The 18544-nt window shown below is 35.4% G+C and overlaps 1 protein-coding gene across 4 annotated transcripts in view; it reads left to right on the top strand.

The window, feature by feature from the left end:
- Positions 1 to 18544, top strand: part of LOC306875642 (cGMP-specific 3',5'-cyclic phosphodiesterase-like) — a 56718-nt gene that overhangs the window by 6843 nt on the left and 31331 nt on the right. For 2 of the 4 annotated variants that reach the window (XM_079426330.1, XM_079426329.1), the window contains exons 2-10: positions 7461 to 8106; positions 9411 to 9500; positions 9602 to 9673; positions 9762 to 9851; positions 9948 to 10085; positions 12511 to 12578; positions 16440 to 16548; positions 16773 to 16857; positions 18195 to 18370. In XM_079426330.1, coding sequence (XP_079282456.1) covers positions 7461 to 8106; positions 9411 to 9500; positions 9602 to 9673; positions 9762 to 9851; positions 9948 to 10085; positions 12511 to 12578; positions 16440 to 16548; positions 16773 to 16857; positions 18195 to 18370 — 1474 coding nt within the window. Of the gene's footprint in view, positions 1 to 5745; positions 6009 to 7460; positions 8107 to 9410; positions 9501 to 9601; positions 9674 to 9761; positions 9852 to 9947; positions 10086 to 12510; positions 12579 to 16439; positions 16549 to 16772; positions 16858 to 18194; positions 18371 to 18544 lie in introns of those variants that run through there. The other 2 variants (XM_079426327.1, XM_079426328.1) reach the window with 2 other exon arrangements.

The following is an 18544-nucleotide window of genomic DNA, read 5'->3' as shown; positions in this document are numbered from 1 at the left end:
AATGAAGCACTGCATTCAAAACATCATTATATAGCATATATTTGCAAACACCTTTGCCATAAATATTACTGTAATTCCTGTTAGATTTTTGTGTGTTACATAGAGAATTGTGTGTTGTGTATTGCAAAAAGTGTTTTATGAAATTGCAAACAGAGTCAAAGGCCAAGAATTAGTGTATGGTTTTCCAGATTTGGTTTTGGTTTTTGAGTGTCAGGTTTCAGAAATTGTGACAAGTAAAAATTTAGTTTGTAAGCAGTTGAAAAAAAACTGTGAACTTTTTACACAAGTACTCATTATCCTTTGACAAAGATTAGACTGACAGACCGACTCTTCCATTGACTGACCAAGTGCACACGGTTATCAGCCAAAATGTGTTATGGCACATCACAGTAAGAAGCAATGAGCTTCAAGTGCAAGAAAAATGCACTATCTATAATTAATATTCTATGTTTCCAGATAAGACTGCTGATGTTCCTAATCACTGTCTAATTTCAGTCAATCATTGTGTGAATAACAAACAGACATAGGCTACTTTTATTATGTTAGCCTAATATAGTTTTGTAATGTGTTTGCCTGTCTTTGATTACACTTGTACAAACGTCACATCACAACTAAAAATTATAATAAAAAAGCAGCATTAAACAACACTCATGCAGTTGTAGCCTTTGTTTGTGTGTGGAAAGAAGCGTGACAAAATCTTGGACACTGCCTCAGGGAAATCAAGAGTGTTTTCACACACTGAAATGAGCTCCTCTGTTCTTTCCATCAGCAATTTCCACTGAATTAACAGCTTGCGCAGAGGAATACCTTTACATTATAAGAGTGGAAAAACAAAGTAAACCTCAACCTCCTTAAATATTTGTTTAAATTCTGTTTATATGTTTTTAATTGTGACAACCTGCTAATGTCAAGAAGTGTCATTTACCAGTAGAAATTGGCATTACAGGTGCAGTAGATGAAGGACATGGTCAGGAAAACAAATAAAATAAATAGTAGTCCATATAACTCATGTTCTGTATTCCAAGTCTTCTGAAACCATACAATGTTGTGTGAAGAAGTAAACTAATATTAAGGTCATTATTCACAAGACTCTTCACCTGTAGCTTTTAAATCAAATATGTCGATGACGATATGTCACCAATTGTACAGGTATTGTGTGTATTAGGACAAAACATCTTTAATATCAAACTTGATATCTATGTTTGATTTGAGCATGTCTGTAATTTTGCTGTGAACATTTTCACACAAGGATTTTCACTTTAGTGTACTTTGGCTCGCTAATCCATCGAGACAAACCCCATCAATCCATAAAATCTGCATTATATTCAACATAAACCTATGACCAAAGTTTAAAAAATGGGGTTCACATAGAGGTAACCAATAATTCATACAGTGTGTTTGGACCAACAAATGTGTTCCAGATGTACTTCTATTGTTAGCAAAGACCTACTTTTCACCCTATGTTACAGCTGTTTAAACTGAGGAGATAGTTATAAATCATAATGATAATTGTGGATTTGACAACCATCAAGATGGATTGGCTGTTTGACGTATTTCCAGACATAGCAGACAGCAAAATCTCACAGACAGCCTACTGTATGTTGTTCCCATAGGAAACAATATAGAAGCTTATTAACTAGAGTAATCCTGGTATAGTGTGTCATGGATTTATGTATATGCTACACATTATAGTCTACTTAGTACATACTCTATTAAAATAAAACACACACATGTTGATCAGAGATGCAAAACGGTGCTGTGGCTGTGTTGGGAATCCCACCGGTCACTATTGTGACCGTCAACACCTTTACTCATTCTATGACCACACTCAACACAACTAAATATATGCAAATGCATATATTAATACTAGACAGCTTAAAGATAATGTGTACTAAAAATCTGTCATATCTTTATGTTAACATTCTTTACTAGCCTTTTGTTTTGGAGCTTTGATGCAGTCATCATCTTCTCAAGGTGCAAACAGGAAATAAACTGCTCTGGTCATGTGACAATTTGCACCATGTGAAATGGCACATATTTAATTGAGACCCTTTATTTTTTTTCCATATTTGCAGGAAGTACACTAAAACATCAGTCAGTAAGGTTTTTAGAGCTTTATAAATGAAAACCTTTTTTACGGTCACTATTGTTACCGGTGGGATTAAATGGGTTAACAAGGGGATACAAAGGGTGTGTAGGGGTGTAACGGTTCACAAAATTCACAGTACGGTTCGATACTATACAGTGATTTCACAGTTCGGTATGTTTTTGATACAGCAAAAAGAAAGAAATGCCAGTGAAATTTCCGTGATTTTTCCAAATTCTTTATTTATTAAAACTATTTTTTTTTACTTTGAATAATGATGGAGCTATACTTGTCCCATCTTCTGGGGTGTCTTCTTGGCAGCATATAAAACAAAAAATAGCTCTGGTTTGAAGTATTCCAGTTTATGTAGCCTATACATTTCTCATACAATAACCTATTACATTATGGGAAAAATTTGTATTACATTCAAAAAGTATTATTACATTATGAGCTCAAAATGTTATTATGTTTTGAGAAAATTATTCCAATATGAACATTTTATTACAATAATAATGTAATACTTATTACATTATGTGCAATTTTTCTGTTACTAATTTAAGAAGCTTTCTGCAACAGGCAGACCACAGCTCAACTCAGCCCAGGCTCTCCTAACATCCTGTTATATATCTCATAAAACAACCTGAATGTAAGGGTAAGCCCTCCCCCTTGCACACTTTCCTTTGTGTTTATTCCAGATCTTGCTAGACCTTTGTGATGTTTGCCAGGGATAGCTCTGTGGTTTGTCAAGCTCAGAAAGAAAGACTCAACCCCCTGAAACCCCCTCCACTACCTCCCAAAATATTTAACAATATTCAACCGGAGCTCAGAACTGTTCACTGGGGACGTTTTCTACTGCAGCAGATTTTCTCCGAAATACCCTGCTTGCGACCCCTTCGTGGTCCTAGAGGAGATGTGATATAAAGGAGAATTCTGTGCATGCTGGAGGTAACTATGCCTGCAGAGCATACCTAAGGTCTTGATGTGCATGCCATGGCATAAAAACTTGAATAGTGAACAGTGCATGTATTTATAATAAGAACTGTTAAAGGAATAGTTCACCCAAAACCCTTTTCCCCCGTGTTGTTTTGTATACATTTATTTCTTGTTTTTTTTTTTTTTCGTTTTTTTTTTTTTTTTTTGGAGTAATTCATTGACTTTCATTGTATGATAAAACATTTTTTTTATTTTAAATTTGCCTTATGCTACACAAAAGAAATGTTTGACATTTCCATTTTTGGGTAAACTATCCCTGTAACTGTCAAGATTTATGGATCATTGATCACATGTATTGAATCAAAAGGGAAATAGGTGCTATATTCAATGTGCAAATTACCTTTTGAAATAACTTTCAAGGGTCTGTTATTTTAAAAAAGATTTTTAGATTTGAACATTTTGACAAAACATTTTAACTGTTTGCGATATATCTGTGATATTGGCATCTATAATAAAATGATAAATATTAACCATAGCTATGATTTCTCTGATAACAATCTTTCCAAAAATGCTTGAGCAGCTGACTGTTGCAGCCAGGAGAAAATACGCACCTTGGCTTACTTAAATAAGCTTGACTAAACTATCATAATCGCAATTGTGTGGTCGCTGAGATATCTTTAAAATACTCAAGAGTTTGATAATGCCCCCATAATTTGCAGCCAATTTTGTTAATTTTGAAATTAATATGGGTGGTGATGGCGCAGTGGATAAGACACATGCCTTTGGTGTGAGAGACCGGGGTTCGAATCCACTGTGAGACACCAATGTGTCCCTGAGCAAGACACTTAACCCCTAGTTGCTCCAGAGGCGTGCGACCTCTGACATATATAGCAATTGTAAGTCGCTTTGGATAAAAGCGTCAGCTAAATATATATATATATAAAATATATTAAAGTACATAAAGATTTATCATCATCTTCTTCTTGTGTTAATGTTATAGCATCTATATCATCAGGATATCATGGAGGAAAAAAAAACTCTTCATTGAAAGGCTCGATAAGACACAAGCATCTGAGCAAAATAATTATTTTCTCATGGTATCATCCAAAGACAGGCAAAGGCAAGCACATTTCGGATAATAGGTGTTTAATGGGATTTTTCAAGTTACTTTCATTTCCTGCAACCAGTGGCACAATCACTTGTGTCTCTGCAGTAGGCCTATACCATTGTTTTGACCTCGGTTTCAACCTCATTCTCTCTGTCTCCATTAAACCTGCTGTTAATAAATTATTTTACTGCTATATTTGTCTTGTTGAGCGCTACACAGGACAAACTAAGCACTCAAAATTGTTTCCATTGGAGGACTGCATAGGACTTGTCGCCATCCAGCGCTATCCTCCATAGCACTAACTTTAGGGTTTACAATAGTGGCTGAGTTGTTTAATGTAGTGCATGGAATTATGTGAAGGAATAGAGTGTTGTTTGACTTATGACTGAAAGGCGAACCGAGTAGTTTAGTTTAGAGTGACTTGAGTGACCACATCTGGACAGTGTTTAAGCCCAGCTTGCTGACTTTGTGTGTTCATGCACATATAGTTGGGGACACCATGACAAACAGTGCTTGAAGTTTGTGAAAGTTGCATGTGGTGCCGTGGATGGGAGCCACAGGAATCCCACCATAAACCCAGCATGTCCTGACATGATTCCTAAGTTGCATCTTCTGTGGAAAGATAGTGGGAAGTGCCTACAAAATACAGCCATTGATAAATGAACTGGGAAAAAAAAAACAATAATATAAAACTGTTTTATTGAAACATGTTCCGATACCGTTCACTTTCACTGACATATAGTCTCTCCAGAGACTGTCATTAGTTCAGTCAGGCCACCATGTATACAGTGGAATCACATTTGTACCCAAGAGAGCACATATGCCTTCAGTGATATCTCCCTCTCCCAGGAGAGAAGGAGGCACCATCTGCTGGTAAGGCTACACCATTGTGTACAGAGATGGGGTAGTGCTTAGGGGTGGGTCAGGGTTATTCAATATTAGGCAATAGGTTAGCAAAAACGTTAAAAGGGACGAATGTCTGGTAAGGAATTTTCTGAATATTTTAATAAAATCCAGTGGTATTTTTTATATATATATATTTGTGTTTGACTGTATATACTGCATGTCCATAAAGCAAAGTGCATTTTAGGTAATATAGTGAACAACATTGAATGGGCATTCAAATTGATTTATTATTTATTTATTTATTTTCAAATCCATGCTGTCTTTTAATTATCCAAGCTTATAAAATAGTTGAATGTATAACAATTGTAAATGATAACAATGAAATATGTAAAATGCTGATTAAAATCCTTTTAAATGTAACTTTAAACATGCTACAATCACCAATTAACATGTCATGCCAATACCCATATGGTATCCTTGGGATATTGATTTACTTGATGAAGTGGTTGTGAGGAGTTTATTTCCTAATATCAAATAGCAATACAAAGTATTATACATTTTACATAAAAGCCCCAAATGAAAATAAAAAAATGATGTTAGCCTACTTCTACTAAAGTACCAAAATAGCTACAACTGTTACTTAGCATAATCAACTAAATTGAGGTCTGCTATGAAGGTATCCTAAATGCTTTAAGAGTTTTGTTTAACCTTGCCTTGTGATAGACTTTCTTTTAATGTAAGTAAAGCCGCGTTAATTGTGTGTGCGTAGGAAAGAGAGAGAGAGAGAGAGAGAGAGAGAGAGAGAGAGAGAGAGAGAGAGAGAGAGAGAGAGAGTGTGTGTAGACGCCGGTGTCTGGTTGTGGTGGAAGTGTGTTTGTGACTGAACATCAGAAGAGAGCAGGCGGATGGTATCCACCGGCTGATCTCTGTAGGTGGAATGGAGGTTTATCCTCCCGAAAGTGAGAGGATGATGGAGGCTTGGCTTGACGACAACATGGAGTTCGCACATTCTTATTTTGTGCGCAAGGCTTCTCGGTAAGTGCAAAGGCACAGATTGCTAGTTCAGTTTAAAGACAAGTATTCCTGTAATGAGGCTGTATACACTCTTGCTGCAGCTGCGCATGTTCTCATCATCGCCAAATATTTGCCTTCATTTCAACTTTAACTTTAGCTGTTTTACATTTTTTGTTGTTTGTAAAGGAAAGTGTCAGTATTTACTGCATTATTTTTTCTTGTGAACTCCGATGTAAACGTAATTTGGAACTCGTTTATTAGAGAAATGAATAATATATGAATCATCATCAGCTTCACAGAGTTGTTATACACTATGTAGGCTATACTCATTGCTTACACTGTTTAATCAATTGATATTGATTGATTTGATGTTCTTTATAAACAAATAAATTGCCTTAACTATCAGATGAATTAACAGACCTGCAGATATGTCCAGACAACTATTTATTTATTTTTAGGTTTTATTTGTCTTTAATCAATTATATTTTACTCTAACATCTGGCCAGCTGTTTGTTTGCTTGTTTAATTATTAATTTATTAATTTATTTATTTATTACCACTGAAGAAAAAAAACAACCCATGCAAATCCTAACTATTCGATTGGCCGGGATAAATTAAGACTTCTTAACATGAGTAACTTAAGTTACTAATTTTAGCAAATGGTTGGAGGGTGTCTCTTCATAGGGAATGTTATTTATTTAAACTATTCTTGCCAAGGACAATTTAGGTCAGGTCCACTGAGACTATGGTGGAGTTTGAATATCCTACCCGAATAATAAACATTTCTTTCATTGTAGTGTTAGTTTAATAAAAGCCACTACATTAGTGTTATTTTGACAGATTTGGAAATAATCTATCAGCAAATGTTATGATTGTGGGTTATATACTCCAATGTTGTCCATTTGAGCTGCTAAACTCGATGTCCCATTCAACTTTTAATGAAAACTTAGAGAATAATGTAGAACCTTTGTAACAGTTCATAGATAGGTCCAGTCCAGCAACCTGCCCATAAAACCTTAAAATAACTGAGGTGAACTGTGAAAATTCTCTACATTGCTGTTTTATCTTGCTGGGTCAACTGTCGGTAGATGAGTTGAAACAGATTTTCCAGCTGAGTAACAGAGGAAGCCATATGGCAGCTCTTGAATGGAAGTGCCACCTTATTGAGTTTGTTTATTGTATAACATGCATGCACATTAATGTGACCAGCCTGAAAGGTATAGGAAAATTTATGAGGACAGATTTTAGAAGCTGAACTTGTATGAGTGTTACCTACCTAGGAAATAGCTGCCTGGTTGCATAAGATAAATACCAAGTGAACTGTTAAATACCAAGTGAACTGTCTTTGTGACTAGGTATAATCAAATTTATCAAATCAGATTAGGCAGTTACTGAGATTTAGTTTTGTATTTGTAATTTTTTTTAGGTCAAGAGACTGCTGCACTAATGTTTTTGGTTACATTTCTTTTTAAGGGAAATGGTCAACGCTTGGTTTGCTGAACGTGTCCACTCCATTCAGCCATCTAGGGAAGGATCAAAAGCTCTGCCAGAACCTTTATCGGCCCTCCATCCACTGGGTCCAACTGATGCACCATCTCCAAGTCCAGCTCCATCCACCCCTACACGAAAGATCTCTGCATCTGAGTTTGATAGGCCACTTCGCCCCATTGTTGTGAAAGACGCTGAGGGTTCGCTTACTTTTCTTAGTGATACAGAAAGGGTGCAGATGCCACTTCCTCCTCCCCAGCGGCCTGGCTCAGGCAATGGGACAGATGAGGGCAGAGGTATTATGGACTCAGGAGTTCGTGAAAATGGGGATCGCTGTGCTCGTCTGTTGGAGCTTGTACGTGATGTTTCAAGTCATTTGGACCTTACTGCCCTCTGCCACAGGATCTTCTTACACACTCACGAGTTGATAGCTGCGGATCGCTATTCCTTGTTCTTGGTTGGAGAGGACAGTTCAAACAGTAAGTTTCTGGTTAGCCGCCTATTTGATGTTGCAGAAGGATCCACTCTTGAGGAGACTTCCAACAGTGGTATTCGCCTAGATTGGAACAAAGGCATTGTGGGATATGTGGCAGCAACTGGACAGCCTCTGAACATCAAGAATGCATATGAGGTGAGGCTGTGTCATTTCACCTGCTTTTTGCCATTTAAGTGTTTTATTACAAGACTATAAATGAAAATGCCTAAGTTTGTTGATAATTCATCCACCATGTGAAATTAAAAAGGGTGACATTTTAAATACATCAAATTAAGATGAATACAAATTGAAAAGAATAAGCAGAAATTATTGGTCATGAGATGGGCTTGTTGTTAAAAGATACCAACTAAGACAAATATGTGTTTCTTCCCTCAGACTGTATCATCACCCTTAGATCTGATAATGAAACTTTGAATAGAGAAAAGTTTGGATTTACCTGCGTATCTCAATAATTAGACAATTTCTTACAGCAGGCATTCTCCTCTTATCTGATTCCTCTGTATTACCTTGTCATGTGCATAGGAAACACTTTGGTTTCAGAGACTGAAATACAATTTACTGCTTTATAATATCCCCCTAGCACTAATAAAGTCTTTCCTTAGAAATGCAATTTAGGCTATATCTCTTAAGGCCTTTGATTAGATTTGAATGTTATGCAATTCAGTTGCTAACCAACAGTTTGTATAATGACGGCAGGTATTTTTAGCTCTTTGTAATTTAGTTTAATTGTGTTTCCCTGAGTTCTGCAGGGAGAGGGAAAGGAAAAAGAGGTAAAGAGAAAGATAGTGAGAAAGAGAAAGAATAATAGATTAAAATGAAGATCTTAATCTTTAACAGGATGTATCTTAAAACACTCAAATTAAGGTTAGGATAAACCCTTAACCATGTTTGGCATGAAATTCAAGCGTTTAATGGTCTTGCAAGACACTGTTTCATATAAACATTCAAGGAATAATCCAGCAGTCATCATTTAAAACATCATGATTATGATGATCATAACCCAGATGTACACAATTGGAAATCTGCTATCTGTGCTCAGGGACACAGTTGTTTCTGAGCCACAAGAAATTAAGGATAAAATGACGTCATGACAGTGCTGATAGGCTGGTGGTATCACAACAACAGACACAAAGTCCCAAGGCATTCTAACCAGGCATACCCTACTCTGCGGCCTGAGCTAAACACTGAATAAACAAATGCAATGTATATGATTGATTATTTATTTATTTAGGGTAAACTATTCCCTTAACATTTATGACTAGGTTGTATTTCTAGGGTGCATAAGAAGAAAAAATGTTGAATTGAACTATTTAAAAAAACTGATTTGGCTTATGAAATGGGCAACTGATTTTTAAAATAGTGATATTATTGTAATCATAATTTATAGAAGTGCTGGATAAATGGAAATTGTGGTTGATTATTATTTTTTTCTCCTTCAGGATCCACGTTTTAATGCAGAAGTGGACCAAATTACAGGATATAAGACACAGAGCATCTTGTGTTTGCCCATCAAAAATCACAGAGATGAGGTGAGAGATTAATTTAAACATAAAAAATGTCTGAACTGTTATACAGTATTTGCAACATTTACTATTAAAACTTGACTGCTACATCTTGTTAATGCTTAAAGGTTGTTGGAGTAGCGCAAGCAATCAATAAAAGGTGTGGAGAGAACAGTGCCTTCACAGAACAGGATGAGAGGGTGAAAAATTTGCACGTTTAATTTTACAGTTACTTAATTTGTTCCTGTCATTTTATTATAATAATTTGTTTATTTTTCATCTCAACAGGACTTTTCTTCGTACCTGGCTTTCTCTGGCATAGTGCTTCACAATGCACAACTCTATGAGACATCACAGCTGGAGAACAGGCGAAACCAGGTATTTTTTCCACATTTTAGTAAAAATTAATTTTGTAGGTGTGATTAAACAGGTACTTGGCTGTAAGGAGTGATAATTGTTTTGGGTGTTTTGTAGGTGTTGTTGGATCTGGCTAGTCTGATCTTTGAAGAGCAGCAGTCTTTGGAGGTCTTACTGAGGAAAACTGTGGCTACCATCTTGTCTTTCATGCAGGCCCAAGAATGCACTGTCTTCATTTCTGACAGGGAAACAGCTGTAAGACCAAAATACCACATCACATTTATTTTCCAAAACACTAAAAACTTTCAAAGAATTCTTATGATCATAAAACATGGAAATATCAAGCATGTTTTGCATTTCTTTGATGATGGCTATCTAAAATATCTCTTTAGGATGCTTGAAAAATTAAGCTTGGGCTTCCAACAGCATGCATGTTTGACATCTGTATTTTTAGCCTAAAGCAAAACAATTGCTTGAAGTTGCTTGAACCACACAAAAGAATTATGGTTTGCAATGTTCCAAAACAGTGGCTCAAAAAACAAAACAAAACACTGAGAAACCACTGAGCTATTGGGTTGTTTAGAAGATCAAATTGCATATAATGCAAAACTATTTTTTTGTTTCATTCATTTCAAAACATAATTATTTATTGATTTATAATGAGTTATTTAACATAATGAAAATCTCTTTTATTTAGATTAATTCCAGAACATAATGGTGTTTCTCTGTAGGCCTGACTAGTGTCTAAAGAATTTTATTCCAATACGATTCCGATTTATTTTTATTTTTTTGTTAATAGTTCGCCAATGCTAATGTACAGCATTTAGGCACAAAAGAGAGGCTGTGTAGGATATTTCCATAGCTCAGTGAGAGAGTTAAGAAACACTTGCTTCCTTTATAGCAGACTCACCAGCAGAGAACTTCACTTAAATTGCTTCCTTATTTGCCACTGCCAAAGAAATATGGCAACAAATACACATGCACCTCATGTACCCAAAATACCAGATATTTCAAATTACATTTTCTGAAGGAAATAGCAGTGCTACCAGTGCTTGCTGAATTTCGATATATGTTTTTAATATATTTCAATATATTGCCGCTTTGCAAACACTGTAATAAGGAAAACATGATGTATTCCAGCAATATGCACATCTGTTAAGATCAAAGGGAAATGTATCACATGAAAAGCTGGGAAAACCTTTCGGTGGATGCACAGAGAAGGGTAGATGAATCATGGTACAAAAAAGGATAAACATTTTTTTTTTTTTTTTTTTTTTTTTTTTACACTGATAAATCCTCCCTTCCCATTGAGCAATCGGGGAAAGCTCTCATTCAGAAGTGGTCCACATCACTGTGCATGTGTGTTTTTTTGAAAGGTGTACTGACTGTATGTGCAGTGTTCCCTATTTTCGACTTTGCAAACAACCCAAAATAACTGCACTACGAAGGTGCACCTAGAACACAAAGTCATTTTTTAGGTTGATTTATAAGTATTTTGCTTAATGTGTTAATTAAAACACCATGAATATCTAATTGTCTTTAATGATGTTGAGGCAGAATCATTAATATGAATGTGGTAAAACTTTGTTTATAGTCAAAGCAGACAGAGGCATAGAATTAAACATTTATACTGGAACATTACCTTCAGTTGCCTAGTCCAGTTTATCTACGTCATGTTTTGCAATACGTTCGAAATTATAGGCCACATTTAAGGCATGCAGTGGCCCCAGTTAAGGTTTCTAGTTATTAGTGTTAATGGAGAATGTCCATAGTCCATAGTTGTCGATACTTCCAAAATACGAAGGAACTGCATTCCACATTTAGATGTTTAGTTTGTCTAGATAGGTGAGCTGTTGTTATGAAGGTGGTATTATAAAGAAAGACTTGATCTCTTCAGAGAGAGTTCTGTTTTTGAGGCGTGTATCATAATTCAGAGGTCATTTGTTGACCAAGAAACCTAGTTCTGCATACTCTGTTCATAGAAAAAGCTGTGGTTTTCATCAACTTGACATACAGTTTTTATAGTCTTTGTAAGTTGCACCATAGTCCAGATATAAAGTAGAAAGACAGCTTGTTAATTTTATGAATTCATTTTCCAGGTCTCAGTGATAGCGATTGTTATGGAAAGAGATTAACCATTGTGAAAAACTGAGGTCTACAATCAGCTAGTCTTCCTAACCGAGGCAGGTTTCACCCCTTAAAGTGCATTCGATTGGCACCTTAATTTATTAAGACACTGTCCTCCTAGTGTCTTCAAATTTGGAAAGAGCAGCTTTTGCAAAGGAAAGACAAGTTTGTCGACAAACCTATATTCAACGTCTGTTATGAGGTCTGGAATGTGGAAATAAACTCATAATTTATTGCATTTCTCCTTGTTTATTGCACAGATCCATTGTGAATGTTTTTGTTTTGACTGCTTGCAGAATGCTTTTCGTATTGAACCGTGCCTCATAACTATTTACTTGTCATGAAATTCTAACCCTTCCAGAAATGCACAAACACAGGCACATTAAACTAAGTGACTGCAGATATTCAATGTTAGGTTTACCCAGGCAACCAGACACTAAAAGCATTAAAAAGCCTCAGAAATACTGGCTTACCTCTGTGTTAAACCTCCTCAAAGTTTACCTCTGTGAGTGAAACTGCAGAGTAAGTAATTGCTGTTCTGCTTGTGTTACAGAACACATTCTCCAGTGTGTTTCACATGGAATATGAGGAGCTTGCAGGATCCGTGGACTTCCCAAACAGGTGTGGTTATCATAAAAATGAAGATAATATAATGCAAGAAAAAGTCCCTTAGTTTGTTAAAACAAAAATATGTTTATAGTAATGAATTTACAATAGGAGTCTATGGGACAAGGTGCTGCACTACAATAAATGTTAAAATACACTTGTTCAAAACCACAAGTCTTAACATGAGACTTTTGAAAAAAGAAAAAAACACAGTGCAAAGTGATAATTTATGATTTTCATCATTTCTGATTTCTGTCATTACCATTTTCATAGCATTAAAATAAAGTGATGTGACTTCATAACTGTGCAAAAATTTGGCAAACTCCACTCATAGGAATTACATTTGTAACACTTAACCAGAAGTTCATTTGCCTAGGATAGTAGTTCCACTGCTTAAAGAATGTTAAGTACAAAGCTCAAATAACACACATTCTAAGCAGAAAAAAAATTAAATAATTAATGCTTTAACTGAAACACAGGCATTACTTTTCTGCTATAAACTCTTTTTAATGCCTTGCCTCTTGCACTTTCATCAAAAGTTCCTGCTCAGTTTTATGGAATTTACGTAATGGTAAAATGTATACCTTGACTACGAAAGTTGCATCTACCAAATTTATTATAATAATTTAATTGCTGTGAATGTGATTTTTGTTTAATTCTATAAACTGAGAGATGGCTCAGTATTGTTGTCTGTGGTAACTGAAGGCATTCTACAGAGGCATTCTGTAGAATTCAAGTTGTGTTGAATGTGGAACCTTACATTGACTGTTCTATAGTTCATCTAACAAAAAAAATATATTTTTTGATAGTTGAATAATAGTAATGTGTTGAGTAAGGTTATTGACTGGTTTTATGTAGTTGTTACGGAATGATCAGAACATGAGACGTGCAGATTCATCTGCAGGGCTTTATTCATAGACATGGTCAGAGACGAGCATTGGTCGAAACACAGCAAACAGTCATAGATGAGGCAAGACAGACTATTCCTAGGACAAGCGTGGGTCTTCGATCGGCGAACAAAATCCAGAGGGCAAACGAAGAGAGATAATCCAGGTACACGAGCAATAGTCCAAGCTGGGGCAAACAGTATCCAACACAGGGTCAGGCAAACGGTTAAACCAATATACACAGGTGAGAATCAAAGGATCAGAGACAAGGCAAGGCAAAACTAGACTAAGGCTAGGACTAGGTAACAATAGCTAACGAGAAGGCTCTGTAGAGTAGCTACGCTAAGACAGTGACAGCACTAACAATACTTGGCGACTTGAGCAGGATCTGCTCTACCTCCTTTAGTGGACTTTGCTATCCTAGGTACTACCAAAAGTCCAGAGTTTTGCGACCTCACGAGGGAGCGTGATGGATTGTAGCATGATGGAAGACTAGTTAGGTACTCAGGAGCTAAACCATTAAGGATCTGATAGGTAAGTGGTAATATTTTGTAACTGATACAGAACTTAATAGGTAGCCAGTGCAGAGACTGTAAAATTGGGGTAATATGATCATATTTTCTTGACCTGGTAAGGACTCTAGCCGTTGCATTTTGTTCTATCTGTAGCTTGTTTATTGAAGATGCAGGACAACCACCTAGCAGTGCATTACAATAGTCCAGTCTAGAGGTCATGAATGCATGAACTAGCTTTTCTGTATCAGAAAAAGGTAACACGTTTCTTGGCAATGTTTCTAAGATGGAAGAATGCTGTTTTTGTAACATTGGAAATAGTTGCTGTCTAATATAACACCCAGATTTTTGACTGTAGAGGAAGTAACACTACATCTGTCTAGTTGCAAATTGCAAAATTCTGTTTACTGTTTTTTTTGGTCCAATAAGTAATAACTCTGTGTTATCCGAATTTAATAGGATAAAACTTTTGGTCAACCAATATTAATTTTTTTTAACATACTTTGAAGTAATTTTGAAGTTTCATCTGGTCTTGTTGAGATATATAGCCTAGTTGAGTATCATCAGCATAACAATGGAAACTAATCCCATATTTTCTAATAATATTACCAAGGGGCAACATTAGGGGTGTAACGGTTCACAAAATTCATGGTTCGGTTCAATACAACACAGTGGTGTCACGGTTCAGTACGTTCGGTAGGGGGGGTAATTGGTTACGTCGCAATGTTGGAAATATTTCTGTTTTAAACCACGAAGGCGAGCCAGTGGATATCACACACAAGCAACGTGCAAACTTTGCGCAAGAGTTATGCCAGTGAACGTCTTAATTTCAGTCAATTCACTATGCAGAAAGTGAAAGTAAAAACAGAATGACGGAGTAATGATGAGCTTTCGGCATCTGACGCCGCATATTCTCTCAGAGGCGACGAGAGACGGATCTACTTAAACATATGCTGATAACAGTATAGCTAACAGTATAGTTTTAATTTATTCCCTTAATATTTCTAATATTACACAGTAAAAAAAAAAAGAAGAAACATATTTTGTGTTAAACAGGTTGTTTTTAAAAGTCGCTGCTTGAAATTAAAGCTTTTTATTTCATTGATTTTTATTGATGAGTGAAGTGTTCATATTTTAATCCTAGGCCTATAATTCATTGTGTAATACACGTTTTAAAATATCTTTTTTTTTTTTTTACATTTTAATTGAGGAGTAAATATATATCTATATATATAATCTTTTGTTATCCTCGCAGCAAGTCCGTAATTTGGTAATTATTGCGGGGCAAATTAATTATAAATTTAATTTAATAATAGAAGTAACTTCATAATAATAATAATAATAATAGGCCTAATAAAATGTAACAGGCCTATATTAATTGGAAATGCCAAATATCTTAATATTGTCAACAATTGATGTTTTTGACAATATCTCTGGCTATCGTCGATACAAGATTATCATCTTTTGATGCAACCCAGCAAGGGGAGATTATCACGGGGCCTTTCACAGTGCGTGCCCTGCATGCCCCTAGGCAACATGTATATTGAAAATAGCAGAGGACCTAGGACAGACCTAGGGCTTCCATACTTTACTGGTGATAACTGAGATGACTCCTCATTTAAATAAACAAAGTGGTAGCAATCGGACGGGTCTATCTATGAGTTTGCGGATATGTTCGGTCCTGGCAGCTTTTAGAGCCTGTCTACAGCTGGACATACTGTTTTTCTACACAATTCTAAAAACTTCCAGATCAGGGTAGCTGTGTAACGCAAGTTACCATGGCAATGAAACACACCCACCTTCTTGAGCCCAAAAACTCCAAAGAGTTTGCTCAAACTAAACGCAAACGTACCTGGGTAAAAATCGAAACCGGCTTCTTGCAACAGGCCGAGGTGTCAGTTGTGTATGCAAACTCACATTCATCTGTGCATTGCATTGACATAACATAAATGTATATAGCTACAGCTACTTGAGAATGGATTGTGGTAATATGACAAATAGAACAGGATATTTCTAAAACATAGCCTTGACTTTTTCCCCCCAGTGTTTTTATTTTTTTTCCCACCACATTAGCTTTATACTTGCATGCCAATTTTCATATATTTCTTTTGAATTTTTAAGTCAAGTGCTTTTATTGTTTTGTTCTCATTAAAAACATATTGTGGTTTTTGAAAAATTTAATCTAAGTGCATTTTGCTTTATGAGTTATTGACTAGTGTGCCAAGCTTAAGAAAGCATGTAGCTTAAGTATTTGAGTCATTTTGACAATAGCCCGATTGGAATGCCTGCTGGGAACCTTATCATTCTTGGGTATTTATAAGAATTATTTTCATTAGAATAAGTAAACTAAGAAAGAAATGTTATTTTGGGTGAACTATTCCTTTAAAATGGGTTCTATTTAATTGTAAAGTTGTGTAGTATTAGTGTTGTAAAGTTATCAGCAGGAGTGCTTAAACTTTTTTCCCTGTCTTTTACAGAGAATGTGATGCCAATAAGATTAACTATATGTATGCCCAGTATGTCAAGAACGCCATGGAGCCACTGAACATTGCAGATATCACCAAAGACCAGCGTTTTCCATGGACAGTAAGTACTAAGGGGAAAGCTGGACAGGAAAGTCAATTGACTTAGGGTCATCCCGCTCTGGGATCCCGATGTTTCTGGGATTTCACAGAGCTCTTATTCATTCAGATATTCACCTCCCCCATTTTGCGTCATGAACTGCCCCTTTTCCCAAAGCTGCTTTAAACTGAATTTATTTGACCATTTCTTCATTGCATTTATTTATTTATTTTATTTCTTTTTAAAAGAGTGAAAATCTACAACCCTCAAACTTTCAAATCAAAAGTCTACTGTGCACACCAATAAGGAATGGGAAGAAAGACAAAGTGATAGGTATGTGTGTGTTTTCTATATTGAATTTTCCACAATCTGAGCTATCAGTCATAATTGTTGCTAAAAATATTTTATGGATAAGTTTTAACATTTTAAAAAGTGATCATTAACGGTGCTTGCTAAGACAAATATATTACAATTGCTCGTATGAAAAAAACCCTTAATCCTAAACTTTAGCACTCAACTCGTCATCCCACACCAATAAATAATACCTCAAATTATGTGGCTTTTTGTGGAGAGGTGTGATACTATAGTGGTTACATTTAAGATTTATAACTAATAGAAAAGAAAAAATAAAATAAAACAAATGAAAACAAATTCATAGACATACACAAAAGAAGGGATCCAAACCAATTCTAGGGATCAGAATAAACCTGTAACAAACACCCAAGACACCGCTCAAATTTTATTCAGAATGCATAAAATATAGCTTATAATAGTCAATTTCAAATAAAATCTCCTATTTTATCATTTCTCATGCATTTTAAACTGACATCATTAAGTTGCTAAACAAAGGTCCTCATTGGAGTGCTGTTCAAATACAAGTGCACAGATCAGGATAAACCTTATAATGAAAGTCTGAATTGATTAGAATAATTTAGGCGGTCATTTTCTTTAGGGTTTGAAGGGTTTATATGTTCTATTGTATGCTCCCTGAGCCATTCATGTTGAAAATAAATCAAGGCTTTCTGTTTTTTAATTGATTACTTTGTCCTTTTTTTATCAGCCTCTACACATACAATAGTTAATATAAATTAAATTGAATACAAATTAAGTTGAGACTTAGCTGATAGACCAAGTTGATAAACCATGATCTCAAACCTATTCACCCTCATTTATCCCAAACCCATATGAATTTATTGATTTCTTTCATGGAACATGAGAGGTGAATTTATAAAGAAGCTCCTGGACCCTTTTTTTCCCATGTGATAAAGTCACACTTTTTTTATTTTAATGTCTAATTCTTGCTATTAACAAACCATTGACTACTACTTTTGCCTCAAGAAATTAATAGTTAGGAAGTTGTTAAGTTTAGTAATTGGGTAGGATTAGGGATGTAGAATATGTGTTTTATAAGTACTAATAAGCGGTACAGTATTTTAATAATAGGCATGCTAATAAGCAATTAGTTAATAGTGAGAATTAATCGCTATACTAAATTGTTATCCGTAAATGGAGAATTGAATGAAAAGTAAAGTGACAGGAATGTAATTTTATTATTTTATTTTTATTGTTTGGGCAAAATATTCACATAATGAAATCATTTTAATAATGTGTCCACATTATTGTGCTTTATCATTTTTTTATATATCATTTTTTATGGCCTCTGAATGCAGGTGTCTGCCAGTTGGTCAATAAGATGGATGAAGCTTCAGGGGAGGTAAAAGCCTTTAATAGGAACGATGAGCAGTTTCTAGAAGCCTTTGCTATCTTTTGCGGGCTGGGAATCCAGAACACACAGATGTACGAAGCAGTGGAAAGAGCAATGGCTAAGCAAGAGGTCACACTTGAGGTGAGTAAATGTATGAAATCACACAAATAAAAAAAAATGTTATAGTAAAATAAATTATGACATCAGCATACTCTGTCAAATCTCTGTTTTATTTTATTTTTCCCCTTGTGCGAAAATCGGATTGGACTGAAATAATCGGGGACATTGTTTCCACCCAGCCTCATTATTAGTTCA

The sequence above is a fragment of the Barbus barbus genome, assembly GCF_936440315.1.
Source record: "Barbus barbus genome assembly, chromosome: 1".
Lineage (NCBI taxonomy): Eukaryota > Metazoa > Chordata > Actinopteri > Cypriniformes > Cyprinidae > Barbus > Barbus barbus.
The sequence above is the reverse complement of the archived record's forward strand: the minus strand, read 5'-3'. Positions and strand labels throughout refer to the sequence as shown.